This window comes from Triturus cristatus, chromosome 12 (assembly GCF_964204655.1).
Source record: "Triturus cristatus chromosome 12, aTriCri1.1, whole genome shotgun sequence".
Classification (NCBI taxonomy): domain Eukaryota; kingdom Metazoa; phylum Chordata; class Amphibia; order Caudata; family Salamandridae; genus Triturus; species Triturus cristatus.
In genome coordinates this window covers 91,402,072-91,415,985 of record NC_140595.1, presented here as the reverse complement: position 1 = coordinate 91,415,985, position 13,914 = coordinate 91,402,072, and the positions used below count along the sequence as shown (strand labels likewise).

At 44.4% G+C, this 13,914-nt stretch overlaps 1 protein-coding gene across 3 annotated transcripts in view; it reads left to right on the top strand.

Moving 5' to 3' along the window:
- Positions 1 to 13,914, top strand: part of GON4L (gon-4 like) — a 246,766-nt gene that overhangs the window by 173,902 nt on the left and 58,950 nt on the right. For all 3 annotated transcript variants that reach the window (XM_085639371.1, XM_085639370.1, XM_085639369.1), the window contains 3 exons: positions 2,101 to 2,217; positions 4,764 to 6,713; positions 8,606 to 8,876. In XM_085639371.1, the coding sequence (XP_085495497.1) occupies positions 2,101 to 2,217; positions 4,764 to 6,713; positions 8,606 to 8,876 (2,338 nt within the window). The remainder of the gene's footprint in view (positions 1 to 2,100; positions 2,218 to 4,763; positions 6,714 to 8,605; positions 8,877 to 13,914) is intronic.

The window sequence follows — 13,914 nt, the reverse complement described above, 5'->3', positions numbered from 1 at the left end:
TTCTCCTTGTGTTGTCTTCTAACTTGAAGATGCTGCTTTTTCAGGATGTGTAAATAGCCTACGCTAACTGCACATATATCTACTAACAAACTTTGAGAAGTATTGTTTTATGCTCTCCAATAGGTGAACTACTGTTACTACATGTTAATACTCAGAACATACCTGCAGAGACCCTTTACACAAATATTATTCATGCCATTCTTGACATGGTAGCTCTGTACCATCTAATACACCTATTTTTTCTCATATGCTGGGCATTGTAGTCTCTTGTGTTAAAGTTCTTCCTATAGAAGATGCCTCATTTATAGTTTTCGAGATGCACGCAGTTCGAAAATATTGCTCACTTACTCGCACTAGTAGTTTATGGTACTAATACAATGAAATATATAATTCTACATGGTAAATGTGAATAACTGGGATGCTTTTCAAAGAGGGGTTCTGAGTGACATAACATAGACATAGAGATCGAAGCTCAAGTTGTCTATAGTGTCACTCAGAAACTATAGGTTCTAAAATAACCTTTATTCATAGGTACCAGTCGACAATGTTATGTCAAACATTGGTTTCAGGCCTGTCCACTATTATGAACAGACTTTTTAAATTGTGGTATTTTAAACATTTAAAAAAACCTTAACCAGGTAGGCAGCTTTCAGTTCCAGGATTATGATTGTTACATCACAGCAGTATAAAACGTTTTTATTTTATTTTACTGTTGTGATGCAATAGAGTGAATAACATATTTCTGGAAAGCCTGTTCAGGAAGGGATGGGAACTGGACTCATAAAGAACGTATAGAATGATATACTGATAACCAAGGGGTTGCTAGTGACAATTAATACAACAATATTTGTCTATGATGTCACTCAGAAAACCAAGGTGAAAAACACCCCCTTATTGACAGTTGTCTAGCTGTAATTTCATCTAATGTATGATCCTTCCATTTCCTCTCCTACTGCTTTCATCAGCTGTACAGGAAGAGGAGAGTCACAGGGGAACCAAATTTGATTCGGCTCCATCAGTGCACCTCCCTGCCTCCTATTATACCTAGTGGCCTGGCACCCACCTCCACCACTCTCTACCCATCCTTCCCATCTACAATCCCAATTTCAAAAACAAAACTTAACATCCTACCACCCTCCGCATTACCCTGCCCTCTCCTGGTTCCCAGCACCAATCCCCCCCCCCTATTTACCATCTCCCTAGAATAAAGGAAACCTGTGCTGTCACCCACCGACACCACTGTTTCTGCAGTTCTTCATCATGCTCAAATGTGTAAAAAGAAAACCTAACCTCCTGACACACACCTCCATCCACAAGATTGAATCTCCCTCTCTCAGTGAGATGCTGGCCTGCACTGATTTTTATTTTCCTGTATAGACAACCCTGTATAAATCTGCTTTGACAGGGAGCTGTGACCGTTGGTGCAGTGTGTGTATCGCTCATGTTCTCAAGCCTCCCTCAGGTCTGTGTAGGTGTGGCAGAGGTATGAAAAAGCAGGGTAGCCCATCAGCCACCATGTTACCCCCTCGTTTGTGTAAGGTGGCGGACCACAACGGAAGCGAGCCCTTCCCTTTGGAACCTCGCAGCAGTGGGAAACAACCTTTGCGTCCCTCTGTTGTTATATCATAGCATTAAATAACCTGATTTCAATCAGGTTTTGTATTCCAATGGATTCCAAAGGAAGCTATACACAACTGTATACATAACGGATAAACTTATAGATGATTAATGATTTTCAATTCGGCATTGTGACTGACACGAAATAGATCAGTTCAGGCATGGGTTGCTAAGATTAAGCTGCAGGATGTTTTGGAGTTTTAATTTCTGTACTTGACTTTAACATGTGACACATTTTGTAATACTTGCTAAGCACTTTGAATAAAGCATTTTATAAATACATTGAACAAAAGTAATATATGCTTGCAGGTAGCAACACTAGTTCACAGTGAGATGGAGAGCAATATAGCTGTTGCATTCTTTCTGAAGTGAATTAGTACCTAGTGTCTTATTTGTTTATTATTTGTATCTGTGAAATAAAATAATAAGAAATTTAAAAAAAATAGTTGACGATCTCTGTGCTGTTTTGTCTCTTCCTCGCAGTATTACAAGAAGACCAAGCGGGTGCCAGTACTCTTCAGGTGCTGTGAAGATGTGGAGCCTGCCGATGCCAAGCCTCCGGTGGAGCGCGAAGAGCACCGTCTGCCCTTCTGGCTAAAGGTAGCTGCTTGTATGAGGTTATGTGCCTTTTCCCTCACATTCACTAAAATACATCGTAGATGGTAATTTCAAAAACTCACATTTGTGTTTGATTTTCTAAAGCCCGACTTGGAGCTCTTATTCGACCTTCTGGTTCTGTATCTTTTCTTTCTTCATATCGTCTGTGTTCAGCCCCACAACAGCTGACATGCTATGTACGAAACGGTATAAATTGTACATCTATGTTTTTAACTATTTTAAACTGAATCGATACAGAGCCTCAGACGATCCAATACATTTGTGGGCTTGTGTGTACAACGCTGGGAAAAGGTCTATATTTAAAAAAAAAAAAAAAAAAAAGTCGTAATTCCAGTCAGTGGAATTCATACATTCAGAACATGCTGTACATTAGCTTTGTACGTCATGTCATTGGCTGTAGCGTGGTCCAAAATAATTGTTTGCCAGGATTAAGAAAGTTGCAGTTACTTGCAGCCAGCAGAATGTAGCTCTCTAGATCAGAGGCATTTTCCAGGATTATGGGGATAAAACGTTTTGCTGCATGATTTTGTAACCTAAGCATTTCCATGATAGTAGATCTCAAGCAGAAATACATTCACCCTTCAATATTGTAGTTATTAATTTAGAGTACACCGTCCAGGACCAGCCACAAGACCTTGCTTCGGCCCAACCACTGGACTAGCAGAAGTCTTGAACTGAGCATTAAATGGTATATTAGCGTATGGAGGATCGAAGTCTATTTAGAATGGCCCTGCTGACCACCAAAATCCAAATCTATGAGTCGAAACGCTCTAAAAGCATGGAGATTCTTAAATGGTGTTTCTCTTCGCTACCCTCTCCTTTAGGGAGTACAATGTTCTTTGGGGATGTGTTTAGCTGCTACCAAATTGTTTAAGGTGGGCCATTTTGTAAGTTGCATAACTTTTTTTCTTTTTAGGTAAAAGGGTTTTATAGCTTATTTTGCCTTCTTTCAGCTTGTGATGCCTGACGAACCTCTGTCTAGCGTGCCTTTTCAGTGCCTCATGAGTGGCAGTCCTTATTGATCAAATTCCTTGTTACATTTGAGCAGCATGCATACGGAGTAGAATTGAGTTTGAGTATGTATAGTTGCAATTATGTGATTTTCAAGAGTTTGAAAATCTGATGGATCACAATTAAATTCTAATTAGTGATGAAGCCAATTAGTTGGTGTGGGTGACTAGTGAGGGTAAGATTCCTAGTTTGTGTACATTTGTAGCCATTTTGTTTCTGAGGGAGGTCACCAGAGTGTTTGAGGATGAATTCAATCAAATCTTAGTTGGTTTCAATCTGAGGGAGTAGGAGGAGGTTATCCAGTTAATGCTTTTCAGCATTGAGCTGTTTTATGGCTTTCGTTGTGTATGCTTGTTGAATGCAGATGTCCTTATCAATTAGAATGGTGCCTTCTAATTCCATATAGGGATAGACTAAATGCAAAGATATAATTGATTCTTGCAGTAGTTTAGCGGAAGTGTTTCAGGTCTGTGGAACTCCGATATTAAAAACTGGGTTCTTGAATTAGGAATAAAAGCAAACCAGCTTAAGACTTTTCTTCAATCTGCATCTTTGGCAAACGGATTCTCAGCATCTATGGGAAGGAGAGATGTCTCTCCTTAATTTGTTCTTGTGGAAATAGTCTTTAAGGTGCAGACTAAACAGTGCTACACCTGGGTGAGTTTCCATTTTACTCTGCCCTCTGAGCCTGACTATCGCTTCATTTTCCTGAGTGCTTTAAATGATGCTTATGCTATTGTTCTTTGTTAATAGAATTTATATCTGTGTTATGGAGTACTTAGCCACAAGTGATGGTTGCATCTGGCAAAGCATATTTCTTAAATGTGTCATTTCTTCAGCATATTGATATCCAGATTCTTCTTCATTTCTGGAGCTGTTTGAAGGCCAGCCTTACTGGGCCTGTTAGCTCAAACGGATGGTGTGCGATAGACTGCCTTTGAAAGCACCTCTAATTCAAAATAGCTTCTTTCAGCGGCACCTGATTGGCATAAATATACAAGTGCAGCAGCTATTATTCAATCCAAAAATTTTTTAGTGTACAGAGGGATAACTTGAGAAAATTTTCCTTCTGAATAAGGTAAAGCTGCGTTAATAACCATGAATACCGATAAGGGAAGCAGAGGAAAATGGCATCTGGTGTAAGACAAGTGAGTTTTTTTCCTCAAGAAAATGGTCAATTCAAATGGTAGCCTCGCATGGGAGGAGTTTTGGCACAACCTGGAATAATGTAATTAGGCCAGAAGCAGATATGTGGACAACAAATTTAATAGGACACAAGGAGGACGGAAAGGGTCTATATTGTTACTGCAAGTAGATTAATGGCTTACCCGGATGGGACCCATGGTTCTCATCCGTAGGAAATCTGCAGTCTGATGTAAACTAAAGAGGAAAAGACTGATTTGAAGTTATCTGTTTTTAGTATCGGTATTACCGTGCATCATATTTTATTTTGAATTCAGATAGTTATATTAGAGGAACATTCTTTTATTTCTTTGTGTCTTATCTTCCCAATTTAGGCGAGTTTGACAGGCATTCAGGAAGAAATGAGGAAGTTGCAAACAGTGGAGCTGTCTGATGTACCAGGTGCTGCCGACTATTCGACCATTAAGGGAACAAAGAATCAAGGCTCTGAACTTGGATCTGATGGAAAGAAATATCCCCTTATAATACCCAAGGACCTTGAACTCACCTTAAAGCCATTAAGAGGTCGTTTTTCTGTGGGATCCTGGAGGCAGAAGAGTTCCTTGTTGAAACCTATTCTCATGAAACCTAACCCCGCTGCCCAGGCTATTTCAAGTGTAACTGCAATGCATAAGTCCTTGTCTCGGCCTGCTGAGCTTTTGGTCACCAACAATCAAGGCGGCCAAATCGGTCGGACACCTTTGACTGCTTTGACGTCCAGTGCTAAGCCTTGCCAGCCAGCTCCTATCTTGCGAGTTCTTTTGCCTGTGGCACCTGTCCCCAGCCTTCCTAAAATGGCATTGCCAGCGTTGACCCCAAGGTACAGAAGGCCCTATAAGAGGCGACCACGCACTCGGAAAAAAGCATTGCCCAATACCACCTTCTTAATGAAGAATTTTCTGCATTCTGCTCCACTTGTCTTCACAGTCCCTGCTGGCGGGTTTGACATACTGAGTGCTGGCAGTGGCTGCAGCATGGTTCAGGCTGTTCATGCACCCATAGGCCAAGGCACTCCAGGGATCCCAGTCACAATGCTGGTGGACCCAAAAAATGTAATGATGACTGAAAAAACGATAACCATGCCAATTCAAGTTTCAGAATTCCAGCAATTTACAAGTGTGGTAGATGGTTTATTTGTAAAGAATGAAAGTTCAGAATCTTCTCGGGATTCCAATCAAAAGACAGCAAATCTAGTGAGTGAGAGCCCAGTCTTCCAGAATTCAGAACACAGCCAAAATGCCTCTATTTTGAAATCTCCATATTCCACAAATATTGAGATCCTGAATCCCCCCTGTATGGATCTCCCAAATCCTCCTGCTGTGGACTTGCTGACCCGCCCTGTCATGGATTGCTCGAGTCCCCCCAAAAGCGACAGCTTGGATTCCCCCAATGCGAAAAAACTAACATCCCATACTAGGGAGAGCTTGAATTCTCCAAATGCAGACACACCTAATTCTCCTAACAGGCATAATCCAAATTCTCTGAAAACAAACCTGCCCAATTCTCCTAATAAGGACAGGTTAAATTACTCCAATAGAGACATTCCAAATTCGCCTGATAAAGACATCCAAAATCCCTCTGACACAACCAGCCTGAATGCCTCCAATACTAACGGCCACAGTCCCTCTAAACATGACAGGACAAATGCAGAAATGGGTCTTGCGTCTCATGTGCAGGGACCTGTGAAAGTGAAGCAGGAATGCACCTGGGATGCCATTGAGGACTCAGTAGCGCAGGTGAAAGAAGAGTCCATTGAAACAATCAAAACTGAGATGGAAGGCTTCAGGGATTCCCTGGAGAGACAAAGCCCTGCCCTTCAGGTGATGCTTATGAAAGACACTTGTGGCAGTAAAGGTGACAAGCCATCTGTTTTGACTGCCGGGCAGGGACAGTGTTTTAAATCGCTGGTGCAACATGCAAGCAAAGATGGGGCAGAAGCAAACACTGAAAGTGCGGCCACATCTGAAGCAGCTGATGGGCAGGTTTCAAGCTCTGATAAAAAGCAGCAGGATCAATGCCCAGCGCCAATGGAGGAGGGTCCTGAACAACTTGGTACTGTTACCTCTTCCAATGACATCAATGCTGCTCTTAGCAGACAAACCAGAAAAACAGATGACTCGTCAACTGCAGATGACCAGTCTGTCAGCTTTCCAGACACAGGTAAAGATAAAGACAGACAAGAAGAGGAAGAGGAGGAAGACTTTGATGATCTCACCCAAGATGAAGAAGATGAAGAAATGTCATCTGCTTCAGAGGAATCTGTGCTGTCTGTTCCAGAGCTTCAGGTAAGCACGAGACAAGCTTTTCCGAAGTTTGTAGTACACACTTCGAGTGTTCGTATTAACTAACACTCCTATTGAGTTCTGTTAGTGAGGCATCCATACTAATTTACCAAATATTGTTGCGTTTAGAACGTAAGTGAAGTTAGAGCATGCAAAGATTATGCATGTTAATACTGTCCTTTTATACACCTCTCTACTCCCTATTCCAACTTTGTAGTTTCTTTCTGTTTGCACATGGCTGTGAGACGGATTCTGTTTACACCTGCATGTGACATCAGCGTTCTGCATTACAGTGTCAGTGCCTACGCCTGATGGACATCTGCCTGAAGTGTATATGTTTTCATAAATTGATGTGAAGTTCCCGAACACATCTATGCCCACTGCAGCGCACGGGTATTCCCTACACAGCTGCTGGAGCTGGGTTTTACAACATTCGATTAGTTATGAGCAACCTGAACCAAAATGAACGAACAACTTGACGATTCATAGATTTTAACTGACTGCAGTTAGTTAGAGAAAAAAGCAGTCCCTGTTCTATCCGAAAATACATTCAAGACACTAAAGTCGAATGCAAAAGGCCACAAAATGAACTTGCAGTTATGGTTCTGTCAAGTTGATCCTCCTGCAACTGGCTCTAACTTGGAAATTGTAGTAGGGGAGTGTGGCTCCTGGCCTTATTCCCCATTCGCTGTGTAGTAATTGATAAAGTCTTCCAATGGTGAAGTCTTTTGTTAGAAATAGTGGACACAATGGTACTCCATTATAAAACACCCCACCCCTTTTCTTTCATCCCTTCTAGAAGGTAATTTGGACCGCTCTTCATATATTGGTTCGTGCAGAAAACTCTGGGTTGACCCTCTTGCTGCATCCCTCCAGCCAGAAGAAGATGATGTCAAAACATGCTGACACTAACTGCATGTTGCTTGCTAATGTGCAGGTTTTTACAAGCCGGCTTTATGGATTATTGTACGAGTTTCAATTTGAGTGTGGCCATCTATGTGTGCATAGCCTGGCAGGCCGAAAGCTTAATAAAAATATAACATTTGCAAACCAAGAGAACAAATGATGCATTAGTTGCACTTCCTTATTTGAAAAAAAGTTAACGGGAAAAGTCTGTACCGGGTGTAAATCCAAAAGAAGGGTCAGAAGCACTAAAGTTCAAAATGACCTTACTGCACAGTGTCCTGCCTTTGCTGGAGATAGGCACCTTAACATCAAAGGTTTTCAAGTGTTCACTATTGTATGTCACAATGCATCATACACAGGGTTTTGCAGTTGGTCTGAAATGTTACCAAAACAAGCACTGCCAGTAGGTATAAGGTCCATGTCAGAGTGTTTCTAAATGATGTCGGTAGTAGCAGTACACCTTAAAAGAAGCACGATACATTTTTACCTTCATATTAACTATTGACTAATCCAAAAAACCACTTTATCAACGTGCACCAAATACAATGTTCTTGCAATTGCACTACTTGAAGATCCCAGCGAAGAGTACAAAATCTTCACGTAGGTAACGTCCCTGCAGCGTAAAGCATGCATTCTTTGAAAAATGCAGAGATGTTGAGAAAGGGGACTCCGCATACACCCACATTGAAGATGATACAGAAGTTCATGGCGTTTGGCATCGTAGGGCAGGTCTTTTGATGGACAAATCACAAGCCTACATCAGTTTATTTTTCACTTAAAAACATTCCAGGTAATATTCTTGACCTGAGTACTGGTTTTCAGGATTATGCACAACATGTGAATTTGTACCATTTGCAGTTAGGCTCTTCTCTATTTAATGCCACTTGATATTGATTTTTCTAAAGCTGCTCCTCCTTGCAATGGTGTCTCTCGAGTTATGAGGTATGTGGTGCACTTGGAAGTAATTGGTGATGATTTTTCTCATTCAGGAGACTATGGAGAAGCTGACTTGGCTGGCATCAGAGAGCCACCTGAGCCAGGAGGGTGAGTCGGAGGAAGAAAATTCTCAGGAGGAGATTTCTGAACCTGAGGAGGAGGATGAGGAAGATGCGGAAGGAGAGGGCGAGGGAACTGGTGACAACTTGCGCAAAGATGAAGAAATGGTGGGCGAAGTGGTTGAAGACACTGTGGAGACAGCCCCATCATCTTCTCCCACTCTCAAGTCTCCTCCAAAAATACAGACTAGCAAGGTGCAGCAGGGTAAGTTTCCCAGAAGATGCTGGATGTGATGTAATGTTTCTGATGAATATTTCTAACCGCAGATTCCTCACCATTAAAATGAATACCCTAACTCCAGGCTGGATCCGGAAGCTTTGCACAGCAGTACTTCGGCGTAGATGTTGCTGTCTTGCTCCGCATTGACTTTGTTCCACCCCAGAAGCGATGAATTGGAGCCAATATAGGCACCACCCATGTACGCTGACATCAGTTCCTTCTTTCCACGCCTTCAGAAGCGGATCCAGAGCTCTGCTCTTCCCTACTTTGTGGGTCTGACAAACTATGGCAAGAACGTCGTTATCAGGTAAGTACTTTTCAAATATTGAACTTCATAGGTAAGTAAACAGTTCACTTGAATGCGTCTTTACGCAGCAATGCTTCCCTATGGGAGAAAAGGCATATGTTGCATACAGTTATTTACGGTTGGTTTCTAGAGCCCTCCTGCTGAACTTAGGGTGATAGGGGCCGAAAGTACCACCAGCAGTTACTTGTTACCTGCCCTGGGGTGTCCGGGTGCAGAAGTGCCGCTCGGGTTGGAAGCTTTGCACGCCATGTCGGTGAAAAGAAGGGTGTCCACCTCGAAACAGGCTGCAGAGGGGGACTTGGGGACAAGTCCAGGATCTTCTAACCGGTGTTCGGGTCGGAAAGGTCTTGGGAACAAGAAGGGACAGCCGGTTCATCAATATCTGGGCTAGGGTACCCAGAGGCAGAGTTAAAAGGGCAGCTGGACTCTGTGCATCCTGGGGCCTAACAGTTGTCTGTCTCGCCGGTTGAGCGTGCCAAAATCAGGACAGCTGGGCCACTCTGGGAGTGGGTCTCTGCTTCTTGGTGTTGTTGGAGTATGGCTTGTTCGCTACAAGAGGTCTGGTATCCTGTGTATTGGTCCTTTATGGCTGCAGTCGGTCCTGGTGTCCTTTCACTCAGTAGAGGGGGAGACAGATCTGACCTTCAGGGGCACAGGTACCTCTTCCTGGGGGGCTGCTGCGTTGGGCTGGCAAGGGAGCAGCAATGCAGTGAACCAGACTCCAGCAGCAGCACTTTCGCTAAGGCGGAGGAGCGTTGCCCTACAGGAAAAATAAAATTATCATAACACCATGTTATTATAATTTTATTTTTCCATACTGGCTCTGTTTAGGGACGGGGTGGAGCTGCCTACAGAGCAGGGGGAGGAGTTGTGGGCGCTTTCTAAGTGTGCATGAGGGTTTGGCCGGACAAACAGTCATGTGCACTTAGCATTTCTCCACCTGGCTGTATTGCTGGGTGTAGAACATGCACAGCCTCCCACCTTCTTTATGTGGGCCGAATCAGGCCGCTCAGACAAAACACGATGCGTCTTTAATCCTGGTGACAGCAGCGTCTTGATTGGCTTAGGGGAGTCTGGGAGACTTGGTGCTTCCTGTTTCCTGTGTCGACCGAAGAGGATGGAGGAGAGGTGGTGGCCAGCAGGTAAGTGGATTTTTCTTTTTCTCCTTTTCTTTTTTCTTTTAAAGACTCCCTGCCCACCACTACTGCCCCCAGCAGCTGCTATTGCCAGTTCTGCTTCTTTGGTGCCTGTGGACTGCAGGGGAGTAGCTCCTCTACTCCAAGGATGATTGCTGACAATTTAAGAAGGGCTGGCAGTCTACCGGGGTTCTTGGAAGTTGGTCAGCTGCAGGACAAGTCACTAGGTCACGATTGTCGAGACTGGTGCAGGCAGGGTTTGGTTCCAGTAAGTCCACAGCAGTCATCAGTTCTTGTTGTCTCGCAGCTCTTCTTTACCCTCTTCTTCTGGATCTGTCAAATTCTGAGTTACTGGCATCAGGGGTGCTTCCTAAATACTCAATTTGGGGTGTTAAGGGGAGTGACAGGTAGTAGCCAATGGGTTACTTACCTTTAGGGTGTCTACACCCTCTATATAACCAGTTCCTGTGGAAAAGAGCATAACCCTGAACCAGTGAGCCTAATTCCACCACAACCAAGATGGCGGAATTCTACATTTCGTGTTCACATCAGGTAGCCCACCTTTTGGGTGGAACTAGCCTGGTGGGGGAACATGCCTCCTGACTAGCTAATTTTGCCACCTGTCCTGGTGCTAGATGGGAAGGGGGTGGCATTTTCCCTGTCTGGGGAAGCCTTGGGTCTCATATTAAAGGCAGCAGAGGCCTTTGAAGCTGCTTGCCTTGATGTGCTGACTATGTAGCCATCCTGCTTGGAGGAGGTGACAATACCTCCGGCCAGAGAAGGCATTGTTTCTGTCCTCAGAGAGAGCAGGCTCTCACCTACAGGGGGTCAGATTCCTGTCTTTGGTGGCAGGCTGGTCTACACCAGACAACCAGTACACTAGTAGTCAGTAGGTTTTCAGGGGACATCTCTATGGTGCTTTCGGGGTTCTTGTATTAATAAATCCATTACTGGCATCAGTGTGGGCTTATTAACGTGAGATGTTTGATATCAAACATCTCTATTTTCAGTGAAGCTGTTGTGTAGCTGGGGAACTCTGAAGTACCAGTGTCCAGCACATGTACTTAAAATGGCTTCCCTGTTTACTTGCAATTTCTAAGAATCGACTTAGCTGCATAAGCAGATGTGCCCCTGTGATGTCTATGTCCCCACAACTAGTATAGTGCACCCAGCCTTAATGCTGTAAGGCTGCTGTAGGGGGGACGTATCTATACTGCATGCAGGGTCTGCAGGCATGGCACACATGTCGGTGTGCTATGTTGTTTCATCACTTTTCTCTGCACCATGTCCTGCAGCCTGCAATAGCAGTTTGCATGAGTGTGCTGAGGGGTACCTTAAGGTGGCATACTACAGTATGCAGTCCTTAGGGACCCTCTTTATTACCCTATGCCCTAGGTTCCTGGGGTACCATTGACTAGAAACTTACCGGGGGTGCTAAAGTTATTGCCAATTGGAGCAACAAGTGTACAGCTTTAGGGCAAGATACCTGGCACTGGGAACCTGGATAGCAGGAACCCAGTGCACCGTTTTTAAAATGGCATCAAATACCAGGCAAAAATTGGTGGTGACCATGTCAAAAAGAGGCACTTTCCTACTCTGAACACCAAAAGAACCTGTGCATGTCCAGCTCCTCTTCGAAGTCGAGAGCATGGACTTGGTGATGTTCCTGCTCCCGCTCTTGAGGAAGTTCCTGGGACAGGTCCTCAAAGTAGTCAAGCAGTAGTTATAGAGGAAACATGCAAAGGAAATCCGAAACACGTCCCCAACATGCCACTATCCCCAGAAAAGTTGTAAGGACGTAAACGTTCCTCTCGATCTTTCTCCTGATCTGCCGAGAAGCTGATTCCGTGATTGAGTCCGGTGTACCGCAAATTTCCTGAGTCATTGGTTGTATTGTAACAAATTGAGGCCTTCTGGGATGATATGCTGCACATATTGCTACTCTTTCGATTCCTTCTGACGCAATCTTAGGGAAACAGCGGTGGCCTCTAGCTGGGTTACTGCTGGCAGATTTATCCTTGGTGCCATCTTTGCCCTTTAGACCTGATTCGGATTCTGCGAAAGCGCCAAAAATCTGCACCAGCCTCTTTGACATCAACACTGGTACTGGTGCCCTATACAGATTTTGGTGTCCGACTCCAAGCCATACTCATCTAGGTTGTGACAGAGGTCATGTCTGGAATCTTCATTGACATTCCAGGTCTTCATTCAATCTGAATCTGCCAGAGCACTGCCCCTGCCAAGGAGTTGCCGTCAAGTGTTCCACCAATTTGTGGTTCAGAGTATGCTGCTTTTTGAAGATAATGCTGCTGGTGCCGATATGATACCCGCTCACTAGGATGAAAACAATTTCTGTATGGACTTGGATAAGGCCAGTGGGCTTTATACATCCGCTGATACTGGGTTGATTTCTCAACCTTGGATCGACGGCAGAAAGTGGTTTTTTGACTGTGGTTATTAGACGTGCAGCAGTGGACTTGGTCCTATAACTCTTCTGTGTAGGTCAAAATTAACGTCCTTACAGGGGTTCTACAACTTGGGCAGGCTTCCTGGGAGCTCTTGTTGGCCCTTAATGAATCCCTGACTGATACATTGATGGGCGTGTGGGCTACGCATTGTTCATGCTCATTGGTTAACAGCCAGGCTGCCAGATGCGAAAGGCTGGCTCCGTGCAACCCTATTTTCCTGACTCAGCATTTCACTGCTAAGAGTCTGGTGACTCAAGCCTCTATCGGCAAAGTGAACCCCATCATTATTTCTATGGTTCCCCAGGACTTAGCGTATTACAGGTTTGAGGCATTTGGGAAACAAATATTCTCATCAACCAGTCTAGCCTTGAGGTCAGACAATGTCCATTGTCTGCTTGGCCAATATACGCATGCCCTTTGGGACATGGTCAGCTGGATCTTGCGGCAGCCACTGAGGACCTTTGGGCGTTAGTGGTGCAAATCATTCAAGATAGCCAGGTTGCAGCTAAATAAGTCATTCGGTCTGCCTTGGACACCACTGATTGCTTAGGCCAAGCAGTCGAAACGAGTGTGGTCCTCTGTCCCATGCTTAGGTGAGTTCTACTTGTCTTTCTGGGGATGTCCTGGCCTCCCTTATGGCAATGGCAGTACCTTTGGGTATATGTTTGCGCTCAATAAATTACTATAACATAGCATAACAATGCCATCTGATGAGCCTTGCCTATTTGGCAAGAAAGTGTATCCTACCCTGGAAGGTTTTAAGGAAAACCGAGCCACTGCACATTTGTTAGACTTTTTGGCTCCTACCAGGTAGTTCCCTCAGCAAAACAATCCCTTTTGGGAATTCTACTGAGAGTTGGCATACAGACCGTGCCAGCAATGTTTCCACCACCTGCCACCACAGCAAACATCTGAGTCCTTTCAGAGCAGAGGGGACAAAGATCAGGCTGGCAACGTTTAGGTCAGTAAGGAATCCAAACCTGTCAGTCCCCCCTAGCCCTGCGGCAGCAGCCTTCAAGCTGCTTCAGCAGCTCACTGCCACCCAGTAGGAAGCTGGATCCACCACCACCTCCTGATTGGCAATAGATTACGTCGGACAGATGGTTTCTCCA